Raw genomic sequence first — 23,581 nt, 5'->3', positions numbered from 1 at the left:
CTCTTGAGTCAAGACACAGGACAGTGAATAGATATCAAGAAAAGCACCTCAGCTAAAGCCATCTTTTAGCATTGAATTTACTAGATTACACTTCAAGAATGCCCATAAACATGAGATGCTGTCTTGCAGTACAAGAACCATGGGCTGATGGAAAATGATCAGCAAGAGAAATGGGCTGAAAAACCAAGGATTAGTATTAACACAGTCTTCCAAGCTGCTACATGGTGCGTCAAAATTTTGGTTTGTTCTTCTACTATCACAGACTTCATTTGTCTATATTAATATTAAACTTCATATGCTACAGAGTCTAAAAGCACAGATGTAATCAACTCTTCAGATATCAAATAACAGGTTTGCAAGGTGAAAGCATATAGCATTTTTCTTAACTCCCTGACAGTTTATATTTTAAAGCTTAGAAATATTTAATGTGTTTATGGGTACTAGCACTATTTCAATGCACAGAAAAGAAGCAGCATAAGCATCTGCTTAAGGAAATCTGAATGTTTGACTCAACGTTATTTATTCTACAACATTTCTGTTTCTGTGTGAGGGTTTAAACTACAGACATTTCATTCTCAAGCCATGAGGTTTGTTTATCAGTATTACCAATGCAAGCTCACCTTACTTAGCATATCCCTTTCCCTCACAAGCTCATTTATAGCTTTCTTGTCAATCTCTGCCTGTTTTTTGGCAGCCTCCAACTCTAGAGAAAAGGAGGAAAGAGTATAAATCCTGGATTCAAACTGAACAGATGTTAAAAATGCAGAAACAACTTCGTGGACTTACTAAACATTACATGAACAGTTCAATTAGCTGTGATCATGTTTTGCAACCTCAGGTATCAGCTAAGGATGTTAATACTTATTTCAGTACTTAGAAGAACTCAGGCACAGTAATTAATGGTATAAGGACTCATTATATTTGTGTGCTCGAACCAAGATATCACAAAGAAGTTGAACTTTCAGAAATCATGGAGCACAGTGAATCTCAAATGCTTTTAGGGAGCTTCAAAGTGAGCAAATTGAAGCACTTCCAAATACCGGGGCATTCAGTCTCATTCTAATCCCTTTATGTGAAATCCAGTTCTCCTTTAAAGCAGTGAGATTCTATTGCCTTCAGTGGAGTTAAAACTACTTGCCATGGGTCAAGATCAACATTGTGTGTATACTAACAAAAAGTTATTAACCATTCCATATTTTGTTTGCATTTTATTTTAAAAAGTATTATATACAGCTACGCTAACACTGCAGCTCAGGAAATGAAGTACATTGGAGTGCTAAAATGCGTCCAGTATTGCAAGAGGACATGTTATTAGCAGCCATTCTCAGTCATTCCAGTATGGATCTGATTTTTTAAGTTCCCCTCTCCTTTCTAGTACAAAGCACGGCCTCAAGCAGTACAAGCAAGATGTTTGTGGGAACGCTCTTCCACCCTTGCAGAGACACATGGAAAACAGACATGATTTTCCATAAATACAGTCATACAGAGGAATTCGTATCTTATACATTCGATCTCTTCAGGACATAAGACAGAAACAAGGGAGAGTAGGGAGAGACCTTCATGGTAGTATGTATTAACTTGAACTAGATGAGGTGTCTAGTAAAGGGTTTTTTTGCCAAAAAAAAGGTGAGGTCTTATTGCCTCAAATGTTTTGACAACTTCATAATATTACTTTACCCAAAAAAATCTTCATAAATTTTTTTTTTTACTGAAAATCACTTTGAAAATGTGTCTATTTTTATTTCAAAACACATTTCACTTTGTAATTGATTTGCATTTAAAAAAACAATCTGTTACCGTACCCAAGGAATTTTCTTCCAAAATTTCCATTTGACAAAAATGTTGAAAGTTTTTTCTTAAAATATTCCAGATCTGCTAGCAAGTTGTTATCAGTACCTGTACAGCTTTAGTATACCCGCTGAACAACTGAATCCATGAAGTACCAGAACTAAGTTTATCAGCTCGCTTACACATATTCATTTCCATGATGAATAGTTCAGCAGATTCAAAGCAATTAGGAAAAAAGTGTCCTAGCCACGTCTAGTTTCAGTATGGTCTGAGATCGTTTCTCTCACAGGTTAGAGCAGGAGCAATACATGTACATTGGGGACAACACTCTGTGTCACATGGCACAAACTTGTACACCACAAAATTTGGTTATGTCCTTTTTATTTTCACCCCACCTATTCTACACTGTCAAAAATCTGTAACCCTAAAAGGTTTTAGAAAAGGCTGCAGTACATTCCACTGTCATTTGTACAGTATCATACCAAGCACTAAAGAGAGTGATCCTGAAAGGAAGATGTACCCTGAATGAACAAACCACGAATAAGAAGACAGATCCATTCATTAGTTAGCCACCTACCTTTCTCTAGTGCAGATATTTCACTTTTTAGGGTCTCTCTCTCATGTTCTGCATCAACTTTTTGTTCCTCTGCAACACGCAGCTTACCCTGTAGAACATCTCTTAATTTGTTCAGCTTTGAAATTTCAAGGCGCATTTGATTCACTTCCTCCTCTTTGGCCTATAAAACAGCAACAAGGAAGGGGAAGAGAAAGTGTCCACAGAAAGAAAATAGTTCTGTATTTAGTATATATTTATTCCATGAAATTCAGTGCCCTGGTAAGCAAAGGTATAAGTGTTGTGGATCACCTAACAGCAGATGATTAGCTAATTGAACCATATGAAAAATAATTTAAACAAAGGTAGGGCAATGAAAATGATAATCAAACCTTATGCTTTAGGGCTGAAGATGATCAATAAAGAATCTCCAGCTGCAGACCTCATAGAGCACTACACAATTAGTCCTGCAAATTAAACATGGGCAGCTGTGATCTCCTTTGAAGTATTAGGGACAGTGACTGTGATGAGAATGATATCTGTAGTGTGTGGTTCAATGGCGTGTCCCTAACAGCAGGTATCTGTTATCCCCATCCTTTTTATATTCCATGGCTTTAAAGGAAAAACACAATGCAGAGTTCATCTCATTTTCTGTACAATCAGAAGAGGAAATAATCAATCAAAACACTGCATGAAAATTAAGGTACCAGCTACCTGGAACAGCAACCCATTATCACAACAGAAAATTGTTTCTTTTCTTTTAAGAACTAAATATTACTTCCCCATGTAATTTCAGTAGCACTGTTAGATTTTACAGCCATCACAGACTAGTGCTCCATTTAGAGCATCAGATATTGGTTCTGTAAGATGATGAATCTTGGTAGTTGAATATCCCCTGGGAGGATATGAATCTCCTCAGTTCTTCCTGACAACAATCTTCAAAAGTTTAGGAATACTTTCACAGTTCAGCTTGCCCAACACCATGCTAGAGGCTCTCAGTACACTGCAGGATTAAACTGCTAGCATAGTGATTACAAAAAGAGCATCTTAGATCACAACTGGGGTTCTTAGAAGCTTTAACAACTAGCTTAATTACTAACTGTGCAGGATGCAGGATCTTTTTTTTTTTTTTTCCCCCAGAAGCTTGTGTGCATGAGTTTACAAGTTCCATCAACTTTTCCAGAAGTTAGAATTTGATGATAGAATCAAAGTCCTCTTTTTGACATTCTAGAGCCACAAACATAAATCACATTTGAACATTTTGTAAAGTCTTAAACAATGATGGCATTGCTAGAAGTAACGATACAACCAAATAACCTGGGAGACACAGCACTTTGTTTCTTAAATGGGTAAGAAAAATGTTCTCCAGTCTGCCTAGCAAAATACAACAGAAAACAAGCTGCTACCACACAAATCAGGAACTTCTGCATTAGATTAGTTATGAACTGAGCTTTTAATCTGTCACTGGTTAGTTTTTATCAATCTGACTAACGGTTCCCAATTTAAAAAAAAAAACCCTATTGGCAAATATTCTTGTTAGTGAATTGGCTAGCCATGACTAAGCCTTGATAAGATAATGATTTTCTACCTGAATTTTCTGATATGTTTAGTGTTTCAACCTCAAAAATGATACAAAAAGCAAGATATGGTAAACAAAGGAACGACATCTAAAACTTATACATAAAACTTACACCCTTTATCACAAATGCTCTCAACATTGCCCAAAAATCATATGCAGGAATCATCTAATCCTTCCCCTACTGAAACTCACCAGCCTCTGAGTGGTATAAAAGACCTGTTTAACAACGTAAAGTCAGGCAAGAAAACAATTTAGATCAGAAAGAAAACACTGTCTTGGTTACTTATATTTCACCTTCCCAATGATTCCCATTGACCCAGTGATTCTGGAGGGCAAGAGGGGGCGGGGGGATTTTAGTGTAGCAAGCAGCTCCCTTCAGTGAAGCTCTCCAGGACACCGTTGTTAAAATTTATTACCATTTATTAATGGGTTTTGACAACATTCAGATTATGTCAATCGCTGTAAGAAAGAAAGTCACTGCTCTTACATGAAGATCTCACGATTTAAAGAATACCTTATGCTTGTGAAAAGTACCAAGCATCCTTTATGAACCCACTGAGTTGACCTTTTGGTTTGTGCGTTGTACAAAAATGGGTCTCCTCCAGCCAGCTACGTGTTACGCTTTCAGGTGATACAGTTGCAGACCACTCCACCAGCCACCACAGAAAAAATGGCATAAAGCAACAGATTCTATTACTATGCATTCCTCAGATTTCCCCCAAAACTACCTGTAGGGAACCATCAGTACAAGAACTGAGATCACCCCTGTCCCAAGTGGTATGACTACAATCAGAGTGACATGTCTGACTGGATGGATACACCTTCTGGTACTTACTTTCAGTTCTGTTGTCTTCTGATGGACATCCTTCATCACATTTTCAAACATCGTATTATGGTGCATACTCTCTTGAACGAGCTGACTATATTTCATCTGAATTTGCTCGAGTTCCTTACCAGCTCTTTCACTCAAGATCTGTTAGATCAAGGAACAATCCTATTAGTTCCTTTTTAATCTGATTACAACATCTGCAAATCCATGAAGACAGAACCTTCCATCTCCGCAGGAGATAAAAGCTGCTGCAGATTGTTCTCTGCTTAAAACCCTCTCTTCATTGCTGATGAAATTACTAATGTGAAATATGACAAATGTTCATACTGACTAGGGGAAATGATAATTTCTAATGAATAACACAGCCAGTCTTTTTTTTTTTTTTCCACGAGCTTAGCAGGTCTCTCTCGCAAGTGGTAGATAAATATTTTAATTCTTATTAGGCATTTGGCAAGCATCACGTAACACAACCACTTGCTACACATAATTACTGAAAATCAGTATGAGATTCAAATTACTTCAATCAGCAGAGGGCAGGGGAACTCTGTTTCTTAGCGAGCTAATCCTACATTAGCATGCCAATGACACTCCTCTGGGTACATGGCTTGCTGAGACCAGGACACAAACATTTTCTTCACTAATTTGTCTTCAGTCATAAGCACAGAACAGCAGTTTCACAGACTGCATGGGGAACACACACTTCAATACTGGAACTGCTGGTGGTTTCTTCTGCTTGATGAGACTTCCTCTAACAACCATTACTCCATAAGCGAGCAAAGAATGATCACCATATTTTTCACTTCAAGCAGTAATGTGCAATAAACCGATGAAGTCAATATGCACTATGCTGTTAGAAAAATTAAAGGAAGAGAAGCAGAATCTCCCTCTTCCAATTGCACGCTGAAGCACAGAATGTAAAAACAAGGAATATTGCTTCTTTCTTGTGTTGTGAATGTCAGGATTATACTGTGGTTCTGGGTATTCTTTATTGCAACTTCGGCATGGGTAGGATGAAGCCTACAGTTGCTGTAACAAACCAACTTCCCTGTTGTGTAAGCAATAATAGATTAGAAATTTGAGTGGAGTAAGAGCAGGCATCACAGGCAACTACATTTCAGTTGATTAGCAATAATCCCATCACATTGTAATAGCGGAGTCACCTTCCCTCACAGATCTCTAACTCTTGGACAGTTGAATAGCTTGTGTTTTGGACAGACATTTTGTGAAAGACAATGCAGTGCCTTCACAGACAACTCAAAGCCACCACAGGCAACGAAAACAGGGCAGTAGCCTGGTTAATTACCCTTGGCACTGTAGTTTATGTAAGCTATTGATTTCCAAGATAATTTGGACAACTGAATGCCCCCAAAATAGGCACTTAGAAAGCTTGAAAGGGACTATGGAAAAGAGGAGGAAGAATACAACAGAAGTAGGAATTGCAGATATCCTATTTAAAAACAATGTGATTGTCTTGGTAGATCATGGAGCTGCCCTCAAAAACTACCTCATATTCAGTGACATTCATAGAATCATAGAATCACTTAGGTTGGAAAAGACCCTTAAGATCATCAAGTCCAACCATCTTCCTGACCTACCAAGTCCACCACTAAAACATGTCCTCTAGTGCCACCTCCACATGTCCCTTAAATACCTCCAGGGATTGGGACTCTACTGCCTTCCTGGGTAGCTTGTTCCAATGCTTGATCACCCTCTCCATGAAAAATTATTCCTAATATCCAATCTAAACCTCCCCGGCATGACTTCAGAATGTTTCCTTGCATCCTATCACTTGTCACCTGAGAAAAGAGACAGACACCCTCCTTGCTGCAGCCTCCTTTATGGTAGTCATAGAAAGCAACAAGATCCCCCTCTGTCTCCTTTTCTCCAGACTAAATAACCCCAGCTTCCTCAGCTGTTACATATTACACCTGTTTTCAACTTCCTTCATCAGCTTTGTTGCTCTTCTCTGCACACACTTGAGCAACTCAATATACTTCTTGTAGGGAGGAGAAGTTCAGAAAAATAATCAAGTGTTCTCTTTATCTATTTATGTGAAGTATTTTACTAAGAGTCTATGTTGGGAAAAAAAAAGTTCACAAATCTCTACCCTCACCAATTCAGGGACCTGAAGGGAAGATAAAGCCATAAAAGTCATAAATTTACAAGATACACACAACTCCCAAGGAAGTTTCCCTTGAGGTAGGGCTGTTTTACAGTGATGAGATCTCTCCTGCCATTTACTGAAATTGGTTCTCTGAAAGTTTCTCAAAGTCAGGGGAAATGGACTGAAAACCTGAAAATTCAAACACTTGCAGAACACTATGTTAGGACATTTCCAGATAACGTTTTTGGAAACAGAACGGGTAAAATCAATCAAAAAGGTTTATGAAGACAGTTCTCTGCCCTTTGACAGAAACACTTTCACAAGCTTGAAAGGTAGGTAAAAATTATTGTGATGGAGAAGAAAAAAGGGATCAGACATAAAATCATTTTACCAATGCCACTATAGTGAATCTGGCAATATACGAAAGAAGTCCAACTTGGCAAACTCTTGGTTCATCCATGCTCTTCACAGACTTTGTCTCATTTGCTGCCATCTTTTCAGGATGATTTCTAAGTATACCATTGCAATCCACTACTAATTCCTGTGAGGAATTTTATCTAAAATCTGTCAGATGGCTTTCAATGGTTACTTATTAGTATATATATATATGCATATATACATAAATCTTTTAAAATATTGACTTAAAATAATCTCCTTCCCTCTCCATGAAATTTCATCAATTTTCATATTTTGGAATGTGACCCTAATATTAGACATGATGAAAAGTGTGCCGTGTATCCTACCTTCTGCTCTTTTAGATGCCGTTCCATTTTTGCTTGTTCCTCTTTGTTCCTGTGTATAACTTGCTGTAAATTCTTGATCTCAGATTGCTTGTTATCCATTTCAGCTTGAAGATTTTTCAACTCCTTCTCCATTTTTTCCTTCTTTCGAGCTTCTCGTGATGCCTCATTCTGACGCATCTGGATTTCTTGCTGAAGCTGTAATAATTCACAAGACAAAAGTTTAAGTTCTGCTGCCTTTTATTTAGGAAAGTGAGGCCTTTCACCTCTTGTTCTACTATGTTTGATTTTGAAAACAATGACTTCTATACTACTGTACCCACTACTACACAGAATCTTCTCAGAAGTAAGTACTTTATCAAGTGGCTGAACTAAAAATCTGGTATGAGGGAACCTATTTATTGATGACAAGGATTTGTTAAACACCAGTCAGTTCATTCAAGCAGAAGGGTCTGATAGAATTCAGACACAAAGCATTCCTCTGGAGACGCAGCGGCAAACGTATTTTCTGTTGTAAGTTATTTGTAAAGTGGTACTTTCTGAATGCAGGGTTAAAACTAATTTGGACTTGATGTTATATTGCAAGGATTTTTATTTTTATTTTTCTACTTCACCAACAGAAACATGTATTACATTGATAATAAAGGAAAGAGAGAGATATCAGAGCTGTGTTCATTTTCACAAGTGCTCTCAATCTTTCTGCTCTCAAAGTTCCTCTGCAAGAACTTTGAAAGATGAACTTTCCCTCATATTTGATAGACTTTTCTGTGACTTGTGATCTCTCCCTCCCCAGAAATGTGATGGAGCAGAATCAGCAGAGAAAATCCACAGGGGGCTGATCCACAAGGAAATATCCAGTTCAGACAGGGACCAGCAATTTAAAGATGCTTTTCGTTTACAGATTCCTCTCCCTCTCAGCCTACAGATGAAAAGTTGCCAGAACTGCCAAGGCCTTCAACAGGATCTTCAAAAAACATTGTCATTTAAGCAGTCTGAAGTGCAGAATTGCATACTGAGAGAATGGAAGGTGGTTCCATGAGCTGTACCAATCCTGTAAATTTAAAGGCTGATGAAGTAGGTATCAGAAGATTAAGGTTGGCAAGATTCAGCAAGCATTGATGGGAGTTTCACTCCTCTCTTTTTTCTCCCACAGCCACAATGCTGTCAGAAAAGCCAAGATTGACATTTTCTCGTACTACACTCCCAACTAAGTGCTTTAGAAACAGAAACTAGTATTGTGTATGGAACATGGGCTGATCAACCCTTTCCTATTTGGGATTAATAAAAAAAACTGCAAGCTAACTGCTGCTTCCATGTCATCTCTTTTCTTTAAGCGTTCTTTTCTGCATTTCCCCTCTCTTGGTGTCTTGGTCCAGCGTCTATTTATGTTCTTCTGTATATTCTTCTATTCTTCATTATTGCATTTTTATATTTTGATGTATCAGAGTTTTGTATCCCATCTTCCATCCTTCTCTGCTTTCTCTCCATTTACTGGGTATCCTATTGATCCTCAGTCTTCTGTATCTCCAGCTGCTATATGCATTTAAAGGAAGCTATATATATTGCTCAGTAAAGAGACATGTCTACTCAGAATGTCGGAAAAACAGAGAGCCTAACTTAGAGAGAAAACAATTAGGACAAAGCAGAGGTGGAATATGACTGCTCTGTACAGAAGCTGGTGAAGTGAAACATCATTTAAGCTCAAAAACAGTAGGTAGAAATCAGTGTAACAAAGAAAATAGGAGGTCTCTAAACATTAGAAAGTGGGATTCTGAAAAAGCTTCCCAGAGGCAGTATGGGAGAAAATAGCCTAATTAGCTTTAAGTCAGAACTTTATGCATTCTTAAAAAGGATCATATGGCATGATATGACAACCACTGTCAACAGCAAGGGATGTAGGTCCTCCACTCAAGCTCTATGTTCTAAGTGGTCCTTCGGAAGCACATGGATTTACAATGCAGGAAAGAAAAACAACAACAACAACGACAACAAAAAGTACCTCCAGTATGAAAGACAACTATGACGCGGGCAGAGGCACCGTGGCTCCATTCAGGGTATTGGGAAGCTGTGGAAGCAGCGGGTACATGACAATACGCTTTACAAAGGATGTAGCCAAGAAATAGAGAAAAACCATAAAAATAATTCACTGTACACTTTTTTCTGAGCACTCCTGAAAAGGTTTGAGTTGTGGAAGAACAGGTAGTAGCATACTAGTCAATTGCAGAAGCGGGGAATGGTTCAGGACAAAGCCTAAAATCACCACCCTGTGAGCTGTACAGACCTGCATTATAGCTTGTTCTGCCTCGTTTTTTGCCCTCTCTGTATCCTGCTGCTGCTCTGTGGCTTGAGTTAGATTTTGGCGTAACGTCACGACCTCTGACAAGAGTTGGTCTCGCTCCTTTGTTATCTCTTCTTTAAGTTTTAGCAAATCTCTGATACTGGAAGCAAGGAAACAATAGTCAAACAGTGTCACAAGCCCTTTCTGTTCTTCCTCCTATGCCAGAGCAGGATCCTTCCTGTGAAACAGGAGTTTAAAAGCCATTTTGTTTCATTTTAAACTCCTCTTGGATTAAGGGTCTTTTGGTCAATCAAATTATATGCTTTACCTACTGCGATCATTAGAGTCACTGTCAATAAACCACTCTTTCTTCTTATATCCCAGTCCTCATGGGACTGAAGAAACTTTCAGTTGCTCAAAAAGGTAACGGAACAAAATTTCTTCTTCCTGCCCACTGCAAAATCATGTAGAGACCAAAACTCTGTTATGTTATCGCAACAAGTCTCTGCAACTTACCTGACTGGGCACCTAACAGGGTTATGTCTTGCAGTCACCTAATGTAAGAATAAAACAGATTGCCTCTTTGGACACATTCACAATCTGAAAGAAAGTCCGAATATTGCAATGTGGGTTCAAGCTCAACTTTAAAAAACAACCTGATTGTTCTAAAAGAGTTGGAAACACCCTACAGGGCTGGAAACCTGCAGAGGAGTTGTCTACTCCTATGGTCCTATCACTGGACAGGGTGAGCATGGAACTGGAGATCAATACAAAAGGAACTTTAAGAAGAAATCATGGAGTGCCTGAGCAGCTGGAAACTGCAGGACTGAGGTCTTGGCACAGTCACAGCTCCTGGCCCTTCCACGGAAATGCAAAAAGGAGCCACAGAGTTGTCTTTAGAGAGACATATTTTAGTGGAAGGCTGGATGACAAAGCCTTCAAATGAAAGGAAATCTGTTACACAGCAACAGAATATTTTAGAGCCAAAATGTGAAAGAGTGAATTTCTCATGCATCCAGATGCTTTACGTGCTGGCACATTTCTTGGAAGGGAAAATCTGAATATTCTAAAGGCCTTGCTCAGAGACACTAATCTTGTTTGTGTAACCTAGATACACAGTGCATGCAGAGATGAGTATGCCCCATGTATACCCAAGACACACAATATAAATACCTTTACACGGTGTGAATTTTTCAGTCCAGAACCAGCCAGACCGACCATCAGCAATCTCAATAGAAAGTGCACAGGTCTTAGGGGTCAATATACTTTATCCCACCTTTGAGTTTATAGTTCACCTTACAGCATAAGCACAACCTGACGACCTGACTATAAACAATATCTTTTGGAGGGTATTTAAAACTGGCAGGTCCTCGGGATCATTCATATTTGTACATCACAGCAGCTGGCAGCTCCATCTTAGACTAGGTCACTCTGTACTAGTGGCTGCATAGTTCAATTAAAATAAAAATAAATAAATAAATAAATAAATAAATAAATAAATAAAACCTAAATTACTCTATGATTTTGTACATAAATATAAAACACAAACAAGAATACAGACCGTGATAATGCCTTATAACAAAACTGGGAACAGAAAGAAGTGGAGTCTCCTCCTTCCTTGTCTTATGTACTGGACCCTGCTGCCAAGATATGTAAAATTGTTGACAAAATCCTATTCTCAAAGACACAGCACGTTGAAATGCTAGTCAGGTAAAACAGTAGGACCGTTACTGAGAAAGTGCATACTATTTAATTTTATTTGATCTCTCAGCTTAATCCAATATTAAATGAACTCTCTCAGAACCTGATTCTGTACTTGTTCACTGCATAAACACATGGACATATAAATGTGTGCTCATGAGAAAAGTAAAATGGAGAAAAGACCTCTGTCTCTGATTTCCAGTACCCTTGCACTGCGCAAATGGTTAAACAAGGTGTAGAATGACAGAAAATCAGATCAGGCTTTCCCCCTTTCTCTGGAAAACTTACTTGTAGTCCTGACCCAGGGACAGACCAGATTCCCGCTCCGCCAAGTTAGTCAGGCGCGCAATTTCCTCTTGCAGTGAACGAATTGTTTCCTTTGCTTTCTGTTCCTTTTCATAGGCTGCATCCACCATTTTCCAGGCCTTTTCAATCTCCTATGAACAAAATGGAAAACACTTACAGAAATTAAATTGGGTTGAAAATGAACAACAAATTAAAAAATAATTGCCTTGCATTTTTGTTAATTAAGAAAGTAGATTTTCATGTCTTTTCATGCTCAGATTCACAGCAGTTTTCTTCACCAGTTGTCTTTCCATTTGAATGAGGGCATAACAAGTATTTTGAGCCATTCAGACAATGTCAATTCACACTCAAAAACTCTAACTTATTTTCTCTAACACACAGACCTAAATATTATCAAATCTCACTCTATGAGATTTTGGTCATGTAAGTCCCACTAACATCTAAACATTTACTGCAGCTGCAGTGCCTACAGACGTCCCATATACTCAAACAGTTCACTTGTCTCTAAAAATCTTATTAGCTGTTGCAACAAAGAATATCCAAATTACTATTTTTCAGTGAAGGAAAAAAGCTGTTACTCTGGCCTTTGCTCCCTCTTTGTATATTTGCATCTGTGAGGACCTAGTGCATTTCGGTTTTAACTACACATTTAGACAAGCTACAAAAAAAAATTAAAAATCAAAAATACCTCCACAATGAACAATATCAGATAATTTAATAATTAATAATTTAATTTATATCAAATTGTTTACAGCAGTTCTTGATTTGAATTAACATCTCTGGATCTAAAAATAAATCTATTTAATATTAAATTCAAAATGATGACAAGCTATGTTATGGTATATGGTTAATATATTTATTGAGCTCTTTTAAATCAAATAAATGTAGCGCTAACCTGTTTACTGCCTAAATTAAAAGCTCAGAGTCATCAAGCTAACAGAAGTAATAGGCTACCAGAATGTGCTGAAAAGCTAAGAGCATATAACGTTTGTGGCCTCTTCAAGCTGGAGGGGGAATACATTTTCATTTTATTCATTCGGTTAGTTCAGCAGACACATCTGAGGAACCAGAGCAACCAGCTGGAGCTCAAAGATCAGGAACATTTGCTCTCCCTCTTCCCCCCACCTCCAGCATATTAATAAATAGTGGGCTTTACTTCTTTTGAAATTCTGACAGAGATTATAAGCAACTACTACAAAGAACAGGGTACAATTCTCTACCTGCAAACAGTATTTTCATTACTTAATAAATTACTTAGTTCAAAATTCAGTTTGAAAAATATGCGTTTCACTTATGTATCAAGAATATTTAAAACAGCTCTAAATACTGTAGTGAATTTTTGTTTTATACATTTTGGGTTCTAATTTCCATTCAAATGCAGCAGGGATCACACAAAGTATTAAATATCATACAGTAAATAAGATTTTTTTCATTCATTATTCTCTTACATAAAAATGTTGTAATAAGAAATTTAAATAAATGCATGCTATGCTGAAATAATGGTATAAAGACATAGCGTATCATCTTGGCTGGCAAAAAAGCATAAAATATAGCTGTAAATACACATTTCAGATTTGCTAACCTGTAAGAAGCAACCAATCTTTCTCTAGGAGAAATGCAAATTGAAAATAAGATTAAAGCTGATTATTTAAATCAAAGCTTCCTGATGGCTGATTAGACTGTGATTAAAATTGGTGAATTAAATCATTACGACTGGGGCTTGGGGGGATAGAATTGGTGAATAATATCAGTATGTCCTGTGAGAGGTCTTACTGGCTTCGGTGAGTCCTCAGGCCCATAACTGTACTTTGGTCTGGTGAGTACTCACAAAAATGATCCCCTGAAGTCCGTGAGGTCATTCAGATAAGCAGTGATTGCAGATAACCATAAGCTGAGCTTCTTGAACTACATCTCGCTTTTGATGTGTGTCAAAACAATTTTTATCAGTAGGGTTAGCATGCATGGATGATGGCCTCATTAACAGGCAAAAAATCTAAATAAAACATTGTTTCAGACTTCAGTGCCAGCAAAAGTGGGCTTCATTGTGATGGCTTTCTTGGTTGTTTCTTTTACTTTGAGTAAAGATTCAATAGACTGCTTCCTTTAAATTCAAAAGAGGAGGAAATTTCTGAAGGTGGATGCCTTAACTGTAAAAATAATCACATAATTACTCAGTGGAGAAAGGAACTGAAAAAATGCAGAGCGTGTCGTGTACCCAGGGAGTAATTGCAGTACATAGGTAGGTACATGCATTGCAGTTTGTTGTATAATTAACGATGGAAGTATACTGGATGTTTGCATTTAAAATCATTCAAAAAAATTTTGAAGAAGTACTCTCGAAAATGTGAAGCAGAATTCATAAAATGTGACTGCTTTACTTTTATTTTTTCTTCATTAAATAGCCCCAAAGATCACATTGGTTTTGCTGCAAAGAGACTGAGAATTAATGAAATGCTTTATTAGTATACTGGACTGATTCCCCTGGAAATTGAAAACTTGGTAACTACAAATTCCCGTTCTAGTGTTCTTCCAGTGCAGCTGTATGGATCAGTTTCCCTGTCAATGAAAAAGAGAGTTGTATTCCCCTAGTGTTCAGCTTGGCCCTTAGTTCCCCTGACATGACTGTAAACAGCAGACTATTATGTCCAGTTCATTAAAACCACAAAACAGAGCACTGAAGTGCCATCAGACAGTAACAGCTATTGATTATTATTGACTTGGGTCCTACCAGCAATTGATTTGCACTGTTAACCCCTGCCCCTATACAAATCCTACTGATTACAGCCAGGCTTCACAAGGAGAAAAATATTGCCTCTGCAGCTCAATTGAAACTTTATTTGTATTTGAACCAATGACCCAGAAAAGGAAGGCTGTAAACCTATTACCCAGATGATCTATCAAGTCACCAGGATTTAGGACCTTAATTTGAAGCAAATATACTGTTTTTCTAGGAACAGCCCCACTGGGATTGTTTAATTTAGCAAATATGATGTTCTTCAGCGCTATTTGAGCACTTGAACCTTCCTCAACATTTGCCTTCGGCACCTGTGAACCAAGTTTTTTGAATGTTAGTAAAACTGTAGTCTTCTCTTCAGAAAGGAGAATAACATGAAACATGAAGGGTGTACCAATCAAACCCCCAACACATGACGTGAACGTCTTAAATAACAGCCAACTAATTCTTGAACATTTAATGGAAAGACTAATTCCCCCAGCCAAACTGAAAAGTATCAGTGCTGTTTACTTGGCCCACAGCACACAACTGGAATTTAAATGTCACAGGTTGTGTACTGCACATTGCTTCTAATAGGATCGTATTGTCAAGAGGCTTTTTCACTACAAAATCTCTTAGCTGCTTCAATAGTAGGTGATATTGTTAAGCCATACCTCACCTTAGCTTCAATTCAACTGCTGATGTTGGAAAGGCTCTTATTTTTCCTACTCCTGTACTCCTCAGTTTTATGACATTACTAAGATGATGTTGCCTCAGCTTGGGAACGTCCTGAAGGATTGCCTCTGCTACTGTTCACACTCAAGAGTATAGCCATGTAATAGCAGAAAGAAAATGCCAAGGATCATCGTGGTTCCTGACAGCCACCTACCAGGGTTTTTGATTAGTGGCAGTGAAAATCAACACGATTTTATATGTGGTTTTCCACCTTCCTGCGGATGCTTTGAGCAGTACCATGGGTTGGCAAGCTGCAGCCATAGGGTGACAGCACTGCTAGTTATATTTATTCTGAGTTTATTTTCTTTGGAATTCTATGGACAAGAAACTTCATGTTAAACAACATCAATTTCTGCAGTGCTCATCGAATATTTCCTATTGTTACACTGAATTTATTTTACTGGAACAAAGTAAGTCTATAGCGTAAAAACTGTAAATCACTATTTTGAAGCATTTAAGAAAAAATGTAGCCTCTTCTACCCTCAGAAATTAACACTTTATTGGAAGGCATGTAGGTTTCTCAACTAAATGCTAAATTAAAGCCTAGCTGGGTAGTACAACCTAAGCATTTAAACCATGAGGAGGAAAAAAGTTCGAAGTACCATCTTCTGATGATTTGTCAGGTTTAGGTTCATGGTAGTAAAACCTCAGTATAAGGCTAAAAACATTGATTATTCTTTAGCAAGTCAAGCACTTTGACAGAATTCAAATCAATGACAACAAAGAACACACCAGAGTAAATTGATGAAGTAACACTGAAATGCTATATAGGATTCCTTTTCAAAAACACCGTAAAACATTTATTTAAGTGAGCTGATGACACTTCCCTGGTCTACAATCCATATTTCAGCATGTAAGTAGATTTTTCATGGTCTGGCAATAATTAACATCCGAGCAGCAATTCAAAAATATTAATGAATTTAGTCTCAAAAATTGTGCAAGCTGGAAATGCAGATATGCTCTTTTACAGATATGGGAAAGCTTAAATGTAAACTATTATTTAGTACTTGAGAACTGATGGAATTGGCTTAGTTTTATCCCTGTGCAAATAAATACACAATTTGACTGGGAGGAGTAACAATACCAGGGTAAGGAAACAAAGCAGTCGGTAGCAAAGCAGAGGTTAAGGAACCAGAGATGCCAGCCCTATGCTTCGTTCTCCAGCTAGATCTCTACATAAAATAAAGTGTTCTTGCAGATAGCTTTCTTATTACCATGTTTTTCATTAACTATATCCTATCATATTTAATTCTATTCAAAACTTTACCGTCTTCATTGATGATATAGTTTCCTGATCATCCGTAGTGAGCTTCTTAAGTGCAGCTACTTTGGATGAATTCACCATGAGCTCAGCGTTCAGCTCCCTGCATTTTTCCATGAGACGCTTCTCATTTTCATGGGACTTCTTCAGAACAGCATGGAGCTTTTCATATTCTATCTGGAATTTTTCCAGAGTTTTATCTCCCTTAAGTAGATTGATGAATTCTTGGAAGTCTTTTTCCAGTGTTTCAAATGCACTTTCTTCTAGATACGGTTTGGCAGACTTTTCCTGAATTAAATTAGATAGATAATCAATGAACAGGAGGAATTGAACATCTCACTTATGACCCCCAAATATAAAAAAAGCAATATACTGAGTATATAACAGCTCCTAAGATGCCATGACAAAATAATCCTTAATAACCGTAGTCTTACAACGGTATGATATGCACATTTCAGGCTATTCTTCAAATTGATTTCTCCTGATTTGGTGCTTTAACAGTCAGAGCTCCTGCAATTGAGTACCACAACTATTTTAATGATAAGTCTAGAAAATATCGTGGCAGTGTTTAAATAATACATCAGCTATTGAGGTAGGCCAGTATTTTAGCCTTAATTCTTCTCAGTTCTCTACTCCATAAAGTCTGATTAGTTTACTCTTTGCATGCAAATAGTGCCAGCAAATCACTTCCAGATAAGCATGTGTGAAAGCATCAGTAATGGCAATGCAAGCAAATCCATCCCCTGCAGAAAGTGCTTCTGTTAAACCTTTCACAGTGGAAATATACGATTTAGCTCTGTTCTGAAGCCAAATTTTGCCAGCTCAGTTTATGGACATCAAATTTCACTAATGTTTTTCAAAACTGCTTAAAATAATTTCCATTATAACTTTCAGTGGAATTCAAACACACCAAAGGGAGGTGTACGGCCACTTCTCAATAGTTTGAACTGCTAAGACCCAAGATAAATCAGCCCACAGGATGCTTCGTTCTGTCAGATGCGTCACTTCCATTACTCAAGTCCGTTCACAGCTAACTGGAACATCTCTGTGCTGCCATCTGAAGCCTAGGTGTATCCTTAAAATTGCATCTCGGAGGGAGGCTGACGTGGGTAGGAGCGCAGGTCTCCTGCCAGCACCTAGAGGCAGTGAGACCACGCGGCTCCCCGAGGCACAGCACCCTCACAGACCTGCCCTCTTCTCTCTGCCCTCGAAACCAATGGATTCAAAAATGGTTCGGGTCCCTGCTCACCACCTGAACACAAACAGCTTTGACAGAAAAGCGAGAATCTTTAAAAATAAAAATCTGAGAGCAAAGACTTATTTCAGTTGGTTTTGAGAGTATGCACATTTACACCACCAGGAAAAGATGAAATTAAAAGCATAAAACTAGCCTCTTACAACATGAACACAAGCTCAGGCTATGTAATATACTGAGGACAGGGGCACCAGCTCCAAATCCTCCTTGCCAAGGCTCCAATTTCATTATTTTTTTATATCTGTGTCAGAAACTTCAACGAAAAAACAACAAAGGGAAGTGAAATGCTAAAAACTGCATTGTCGTTAGTGCAGAAGGGCATTCGGTGTGGAAGAGGGAAAGCCTTGGTGCTTCAGTTTTGATCTCATTACGTTTGTGGTCATACAGAGAGCTAAAAGAGCAATAACAACATATGAAATATATACACAGCAGGTATTCCTACAGTCTGTGTTACTACTCCCTGCATATAAATAACTTAACAACCGACCCTGCTGAACTCTGTTCTCAAAAGCGCCTCGACCCTTCAACAGGTGTCGGGGCGCAGACAGAGGCGCTGGGGTCGCCATTACGCCGCGGCCCCGCACAGCGGGCGGGTAATGGCGGGGGCTCACCTCAGCCATGGTGCCGGCGGGGCGGGAGGCGGCGGGACGGGGATCGGGGCCGGGATCGGAGCTGGGGCCGGGGCCGGCCCTGGTGCTGCCGAGGCGGCCGTGCCGTCTCCTAGGAACGGCGGCGGGCGGGTCTGCGCTGTGCCGCCATGGAGATGGCGGGGCTGGAACGAGGGATTCGTCCCCCGCCGGGTGCCCGGCACAGAATCACAGAATATATCCCAAGTTGGAAGGGACCCACAAGGATCATCGAGTCCAGATCCTAATAGATCTAATAAAGGACATCATCTAGCCCGACAGAGCCTGATTGTATTCAAAGACCCTAACAGCTATAACAGACTAGCCATTTTATTTCAGGGGTATCCAAACGATCAACAGGGCCAACTTGCTGTGGGGAAAGGGAGCCTCGAAGAAAGTGCCAAGCACCCGGTTCAATCACATCAGCTCCTTCTTCACGGACACAGCTCAGAGACCGCAGGCAGCTCAGGGAAGCCTGTCGAGGGGCTGTGCCACAGCCCGGGCACCCTGGTCCTGCGGTCCCAGGGGTCTCAGCCAGAGCTGCACCACGGCCTCTGAGCTAAAAGGTTGATCCTTAGCCCACAGCACAGATCACAGAATCATTGAATCATTTAGGTTGGGAAAGACCTCTAAGACTGTCAAGCTCAACCATTAGTCTAGCACCAGATGGGTCAGCGAGATGCAGCTGCTCGGCAGGACAAGTCAAATCAAGGGACGGAGGGAGGCAGGGTCCTGTGAAAGGAATTAAGTGGGATTTGGGGGGTTTGGGGGCGCTCAGCCATGCTGGGGTGCTTCACTCAGGTTGTGCTGCTCTCCCACTTGGCATCTGCCCAAGGGTCGAGGCCTTGTCCCCAGCAGGAAAGCTGGCAGGCAGGCACAGGTCGCTGCTGCAAAAATGATGTTTTTGCTTTATGTTCATGTGCAAGCAGCAGCGCTGCCCCAGCTGCACCTTTTGGGGGAAGTTATCTTGTCGTCTGTGAGCAGACAGCAAGGTGTGAGCACATCGCCAAGGCCAGCCACACAGCAGCAGGGACCTGGATCATGGGCACAGGGTGGTCCCCTGGAAATAGAGGGGTGGCTCACCGAGCCCCAGGTATGGGCACACCTGAATCCATAGAGGAGCAATCACATCCACAAAAAGCTCTCCACATTCAGAGGGACAGCCCGACTTCGGTCTTTTCATTGCATCTGACTAATCACACTGCTTAGTCTGCTTGTGTGCATTAATGATTTTGTACAAAAGCAGGGTATTAGAACGAGGGAACCCCAGACAACGGCTCTGCAATTTAAGAGCTGCGCTGAAGTATCAGCTACTGCTGTTCGCTCCACTACTAGCTAACCCTTGAAATAGAAGGTTTACCTCAATGGGGTCACAAATTGGTTCATCTGATAGGGTTTTAGGGCAGAGAATGTAATGTTCCATGTGTACGTTCCCCAGCAGAACAGACGTGGTGTATGACCTTAAAGTTCCACTTGAAACTAATAATGACAATGGAAAATTTTGCCTGGTTTAATGAAGCCTGAGTTGTAGCACTTCATTTTACTGATTACGTGGCAAAATAGGTAATTTCAAAGAGAAGCTTTGAAATGGTCTAATTTTACCATTAGAGCTGTAGAATAAGACACATTTTATAATATATTCTGTATAAGTATGACTTAATTAAAAAATATCCTGCACACTGAAACATAGTTTCAGTCATTTCAAAGCACACTTCTAATAAATATTAAAAAAAAAGTACCTTTTCTAGGTTTTGCGCTCTTTTTTTTTTCTTCATTTTCCTTTGTACTGATGCTTCCTAATAGAAGTACCAGAGAAATTATACTGATAAATTCCTTGATTCTAGGATTTCAGATTGTCAAGAAAATAAATTTTTTTGACCTTTAATCAACAAAACAGCTGCACCTGTAAAGAAACAGCAGAAGATGAGATTTTTCCTTTGTCAGCAAAATCCTGCTGAAGGGAGAGAAGAGATTAAAAAGGGGCAATTATACCTTTAGGGTGAATACACCTTTAACACTGTGTACTCACAATGTTTGTACTTGAGAGTAACAGCAGTAATGTGCCCCAAAATTATATCCATATATTGAGGCAACCCCGTGGTCTTCTGTTTTTCAAACTCATGGTGATTTGTGCCCTGTGAGACCTTCCAATGGTAACTACGTAGGCTTCACTACAAGTTTCTGACCATAGAAAGAACTTCCTATAACTTGGGACCATGTGCTTAAAATTCCCTGTGCTTTATATTCCGATGAATATGAAATGGAGGTAATCACAGTTGCCATCCTGCAATGTGCTGTGACTGCCTTGGCTATAAATGATGTAGTCATGCAGTAAAGTGAACCTCTAGACAAGATGGGGCTCTTGAAGTGGGATGACTTTTTAACTCTCCCTTTTAAACCAAGCCTACATAAGAACCTTTCTGCTAGTGAGAGCAAAAAAAACCTCTCTCAGCCACAGAAGAAAAAAAATCCAGTTTCTAAATATAGTTTCATTAACAGCAGGGACAAGCTGGATCCAGGAAGTTTCAATTCATTGAAAAGATTGTTACTTAGTTCCCTAAATATCTGACTTTGTTCAGGAGACATCAATATTTTATGGTTTATAAGCAGAATCACCTGTTTCACCAGCTGCATAAAAGAGCAGTTCACATCAGCAGCATGTATGTGTTTGTGTGGGTGCAGAAAGGGTTACTAGAGAAGAAATACTGATTTATTTGAGGTCAGGCCCCTCGGACAGTTAATTTAATACATGTTTTAAACCACAGTGGCATGAAAACGATAAGCAATCACTTGCCGAGTGTAAGGATTGATGGGTTACTGCAGAGATATAAATAAATAGAGTAAAATATCATCATAACATCACCCAGGAGAACGCACGCAGTTTGGGGCAGGGACCATGACAGCACACGTCTTCTGGGAAGTATAAAACGAACCTTTTGGACACTGGAAGGTAACGATAAGAAGAAGTAATAAGGGAAAACCTGCCGGTGGGGGTTGAAATGTTTCCTTTTACACCATGCTGTAGTAAGGCAGAACATCAGGAGGTGGCACTGCACTACCACGGTGCTTTGATAAACTGCCCCTAACAACAGCTCTTTTCAGCCCTGTCAACCTTTTCTGCTTTCGAAACGTGTTACAAATGTTAATTAATACATGGAGACATAATGGCGGGGTGAACATGTATTCATGGATGAGGTCCAATATTTGCGTACAGCTTTGTTCTTTTTACTCGGATGATGGGAATCAGTGGGAAATCACCACTAAGGAAAGCAAAATTTGTCTAACCATTTGCTAAACTAAAATACTGCTTTTTACATATGTTAGAAATATTTAAAATGTTATATAAATATTAGTTCTCCACGTGCAAGTGTTGTAAGTCCCCCAGCAATATGGAAATCCATTGCAATCTCATGGTCTCCAACACCAGTGACACTGCAGACACTATCAGTGGGCTGACAGTCTGGGACGTGCCCTAAAATCCATTTTGACTTCTGAGTTAAATCAGTTTTGCAGTATTAAAAGGAATAAGAATGTGCTAAATCATACTGTGACTTCTCCAGTCAGAAGGAAATGCTATAAAGTCCTTAATCCAGCTGATACTTTTACTATATTCTTTTTGAAAGTACTTTCCTTCTGTTATTTTAAAACTAAATGATGGTGCTGTAATGTGAACACTTGTTCCGAAAAATTGGATTGAGTCTTTCTATGTTGTCCATAAAGATCATGCAACAGATCTCAAATAGCAGCAGCCTTTGATCATGTTTGGCACTGGAGTTGAGCCAAGGATCTCAAGAGGAAGAAACACACCATGTCTCATTACCATTTTCGTGAAAAGTCAAATCATGGAAGTGTTTTGATTAATAGAAACACCCTAATAAAGAGCTTGGTTAGCTCTGAGACAGAAGTTAAAGCTGACAAGCTGTCTTTGTATAATGTACAATTACATGCTCTACATAAAAAATAAAATAGATGAAAATTATCGGAAGTAATTGAAATTAGGTCGATAATCCTAGAACCAAGCTGAATTTGCCATTCCCCAGCATGGGTTGAAACCACAAAACAGTTTCATGTCACAGCTTTTGTTCCCAGTTCTTCAACAGGGATTACAATGGTCTGTGACACTTGTTTGAAAAGTTTTCTCTTCTGCCTTTCTCTGAGCCAAGCCCAGGGATCCTCCCAGTGCCCTGGAGGAAAGCAGTGCTCTGCTGATCCCATCACCTTCGCTGCCCACTGTGGGCTCTTAGCACCACCAGGATTATGGTTTATGCTACCAATCTGAGCTACAGCTTTAGAGTGACATGGGGGGGATTCTTGCTCCTACATATTCGGAGGAACAGTCTGGTAGAAGTGACCTTCTCCCACTGCCCAGCATCATTAATCTTTAGCGAGGCTATGAAGGAAAGCCTACAAATACACAAGCACACTCGGCCCTACACATGGCTCAGGTTTCTTCAGTGGGTGCTTTCCATTACCAGCTTGCCAGTCCTGATCCATGACTGTCTTCCCAACCATGAACATTTGCTTGTATTTAAAAATGAGTTTTGAATATATCTAGGTTAATAATGTGCTCATTAGCAGAAACAACTTTCCCCCATGCTTTCCAACAGCCTTTCCATTCCACCAGCAGAATCCATTCCATAATTTCTGATTCCTTTCCCTCATTCATATTTATTATTAAGCCTTTTAAATTTCAACCACCAAATCCTTTTCTAGCTTTAAATTTGTCTGGCATCTTTCACTGCTCGACACTTGTGTCCACTGGGAGGAAAAGGCTATTGAAAAAAATATCCCTCCCCTCATAATACCTAAGGAAGGCTATGGAAGTCACAGAGATTAAAGATGTTTATAAGGTCAGGTGTAAGGGAGTAGGTGAGGACACCGTGTGGTGAGCTGTGAGCAAGTGACCCTGTCTGCCTGGACTTTTTCTTGAATCCGTCCGTGTGCTCCTGGTTGGCAGCCCGTTGTCCTCTGTTCCCTGCGAAGGTGAAGCTGGACTGTACTAAAACCTGTTTCACTGCTGCCTACCCGTGGCCTATCATATCCCTATTCTCTCTTTTCAGATCTTGCAAGATTTTTATTTTTAATTTACTGCTTGTATTTGTTTAAGGAAATA

At 39.4% G+C, this 23,581-nt stretch overlaps 1 protein-coding gene across 5 annotated transcripts in view; it reads right to left on the bottom strand.

Annotated features, from left to right (window-relative positions):
- CFAP58 (cilia and flagella associated protein 58) overlaps positions 1–19,146 on the bottom strand; it is a 116,981-nt gene extending 97,835 nt beyond the window's left edge. For 2 of the 5 annotated variants that reach the window (XR_013952887.1, XR_013952888.1), the window contains exons 1-8: positions 18,454–19,145; positions 16,594–16,875; positions 11,861–12,009; positions 9,875–10,031; positions 7,597–7,791; positions 4,756–4,893; positions 2,366–2,525; positions 621–703 (exon numbers count right to left, since the gene is read on the bottom strand). Coding sequence is in view for 2 of the 5 variants with exons in the window: in XM_080597797.1 (XP_080453923.1) it covers positions 621–703; positions 2,366–2,525; positions 4,756–4,893; positions 7,597–7,791; positions 9,875–10,031; positions 11,861–12,009; positions 16,594–16,875; positions 18,454–18,462 (1,173 nt within the window). In the remaining 3 variants the exon portion in view is untranslated. Of the gene's footprint in view, positions 1–620; positions 704–2,365; positions 2,526–4,755; positions 4,894–7,596; positions 7,792–9,874; positions 10,032–11,860; positions 12,010–16,593; positions 16,876–18,453 lie in introns of all 5 variants that reach the window. The other 3 variants (XR_013952889.1, XM_080597797.1, XM_080597798.1) reach the window with 3 other exon arrangements.
- Positions 19,147–23,581: the final 4,435 nt, after the last annotated feature.

This window comes from Anser brachyrhynchus (assembly GCF_964034855.1).
Source record: "Anser brachyrhynchus genome assembly, chromosome: 6".
NCBI lineage: Eukaryota > Metazoa > Chordata > Aves > Anseriformes > Anatidae > Anser > Anser brachyrhynchus.
Note: the sequence above shows the minus strand (reverse complement) of the source record. Positions and strands in the feature narration are given on the sequence as shown.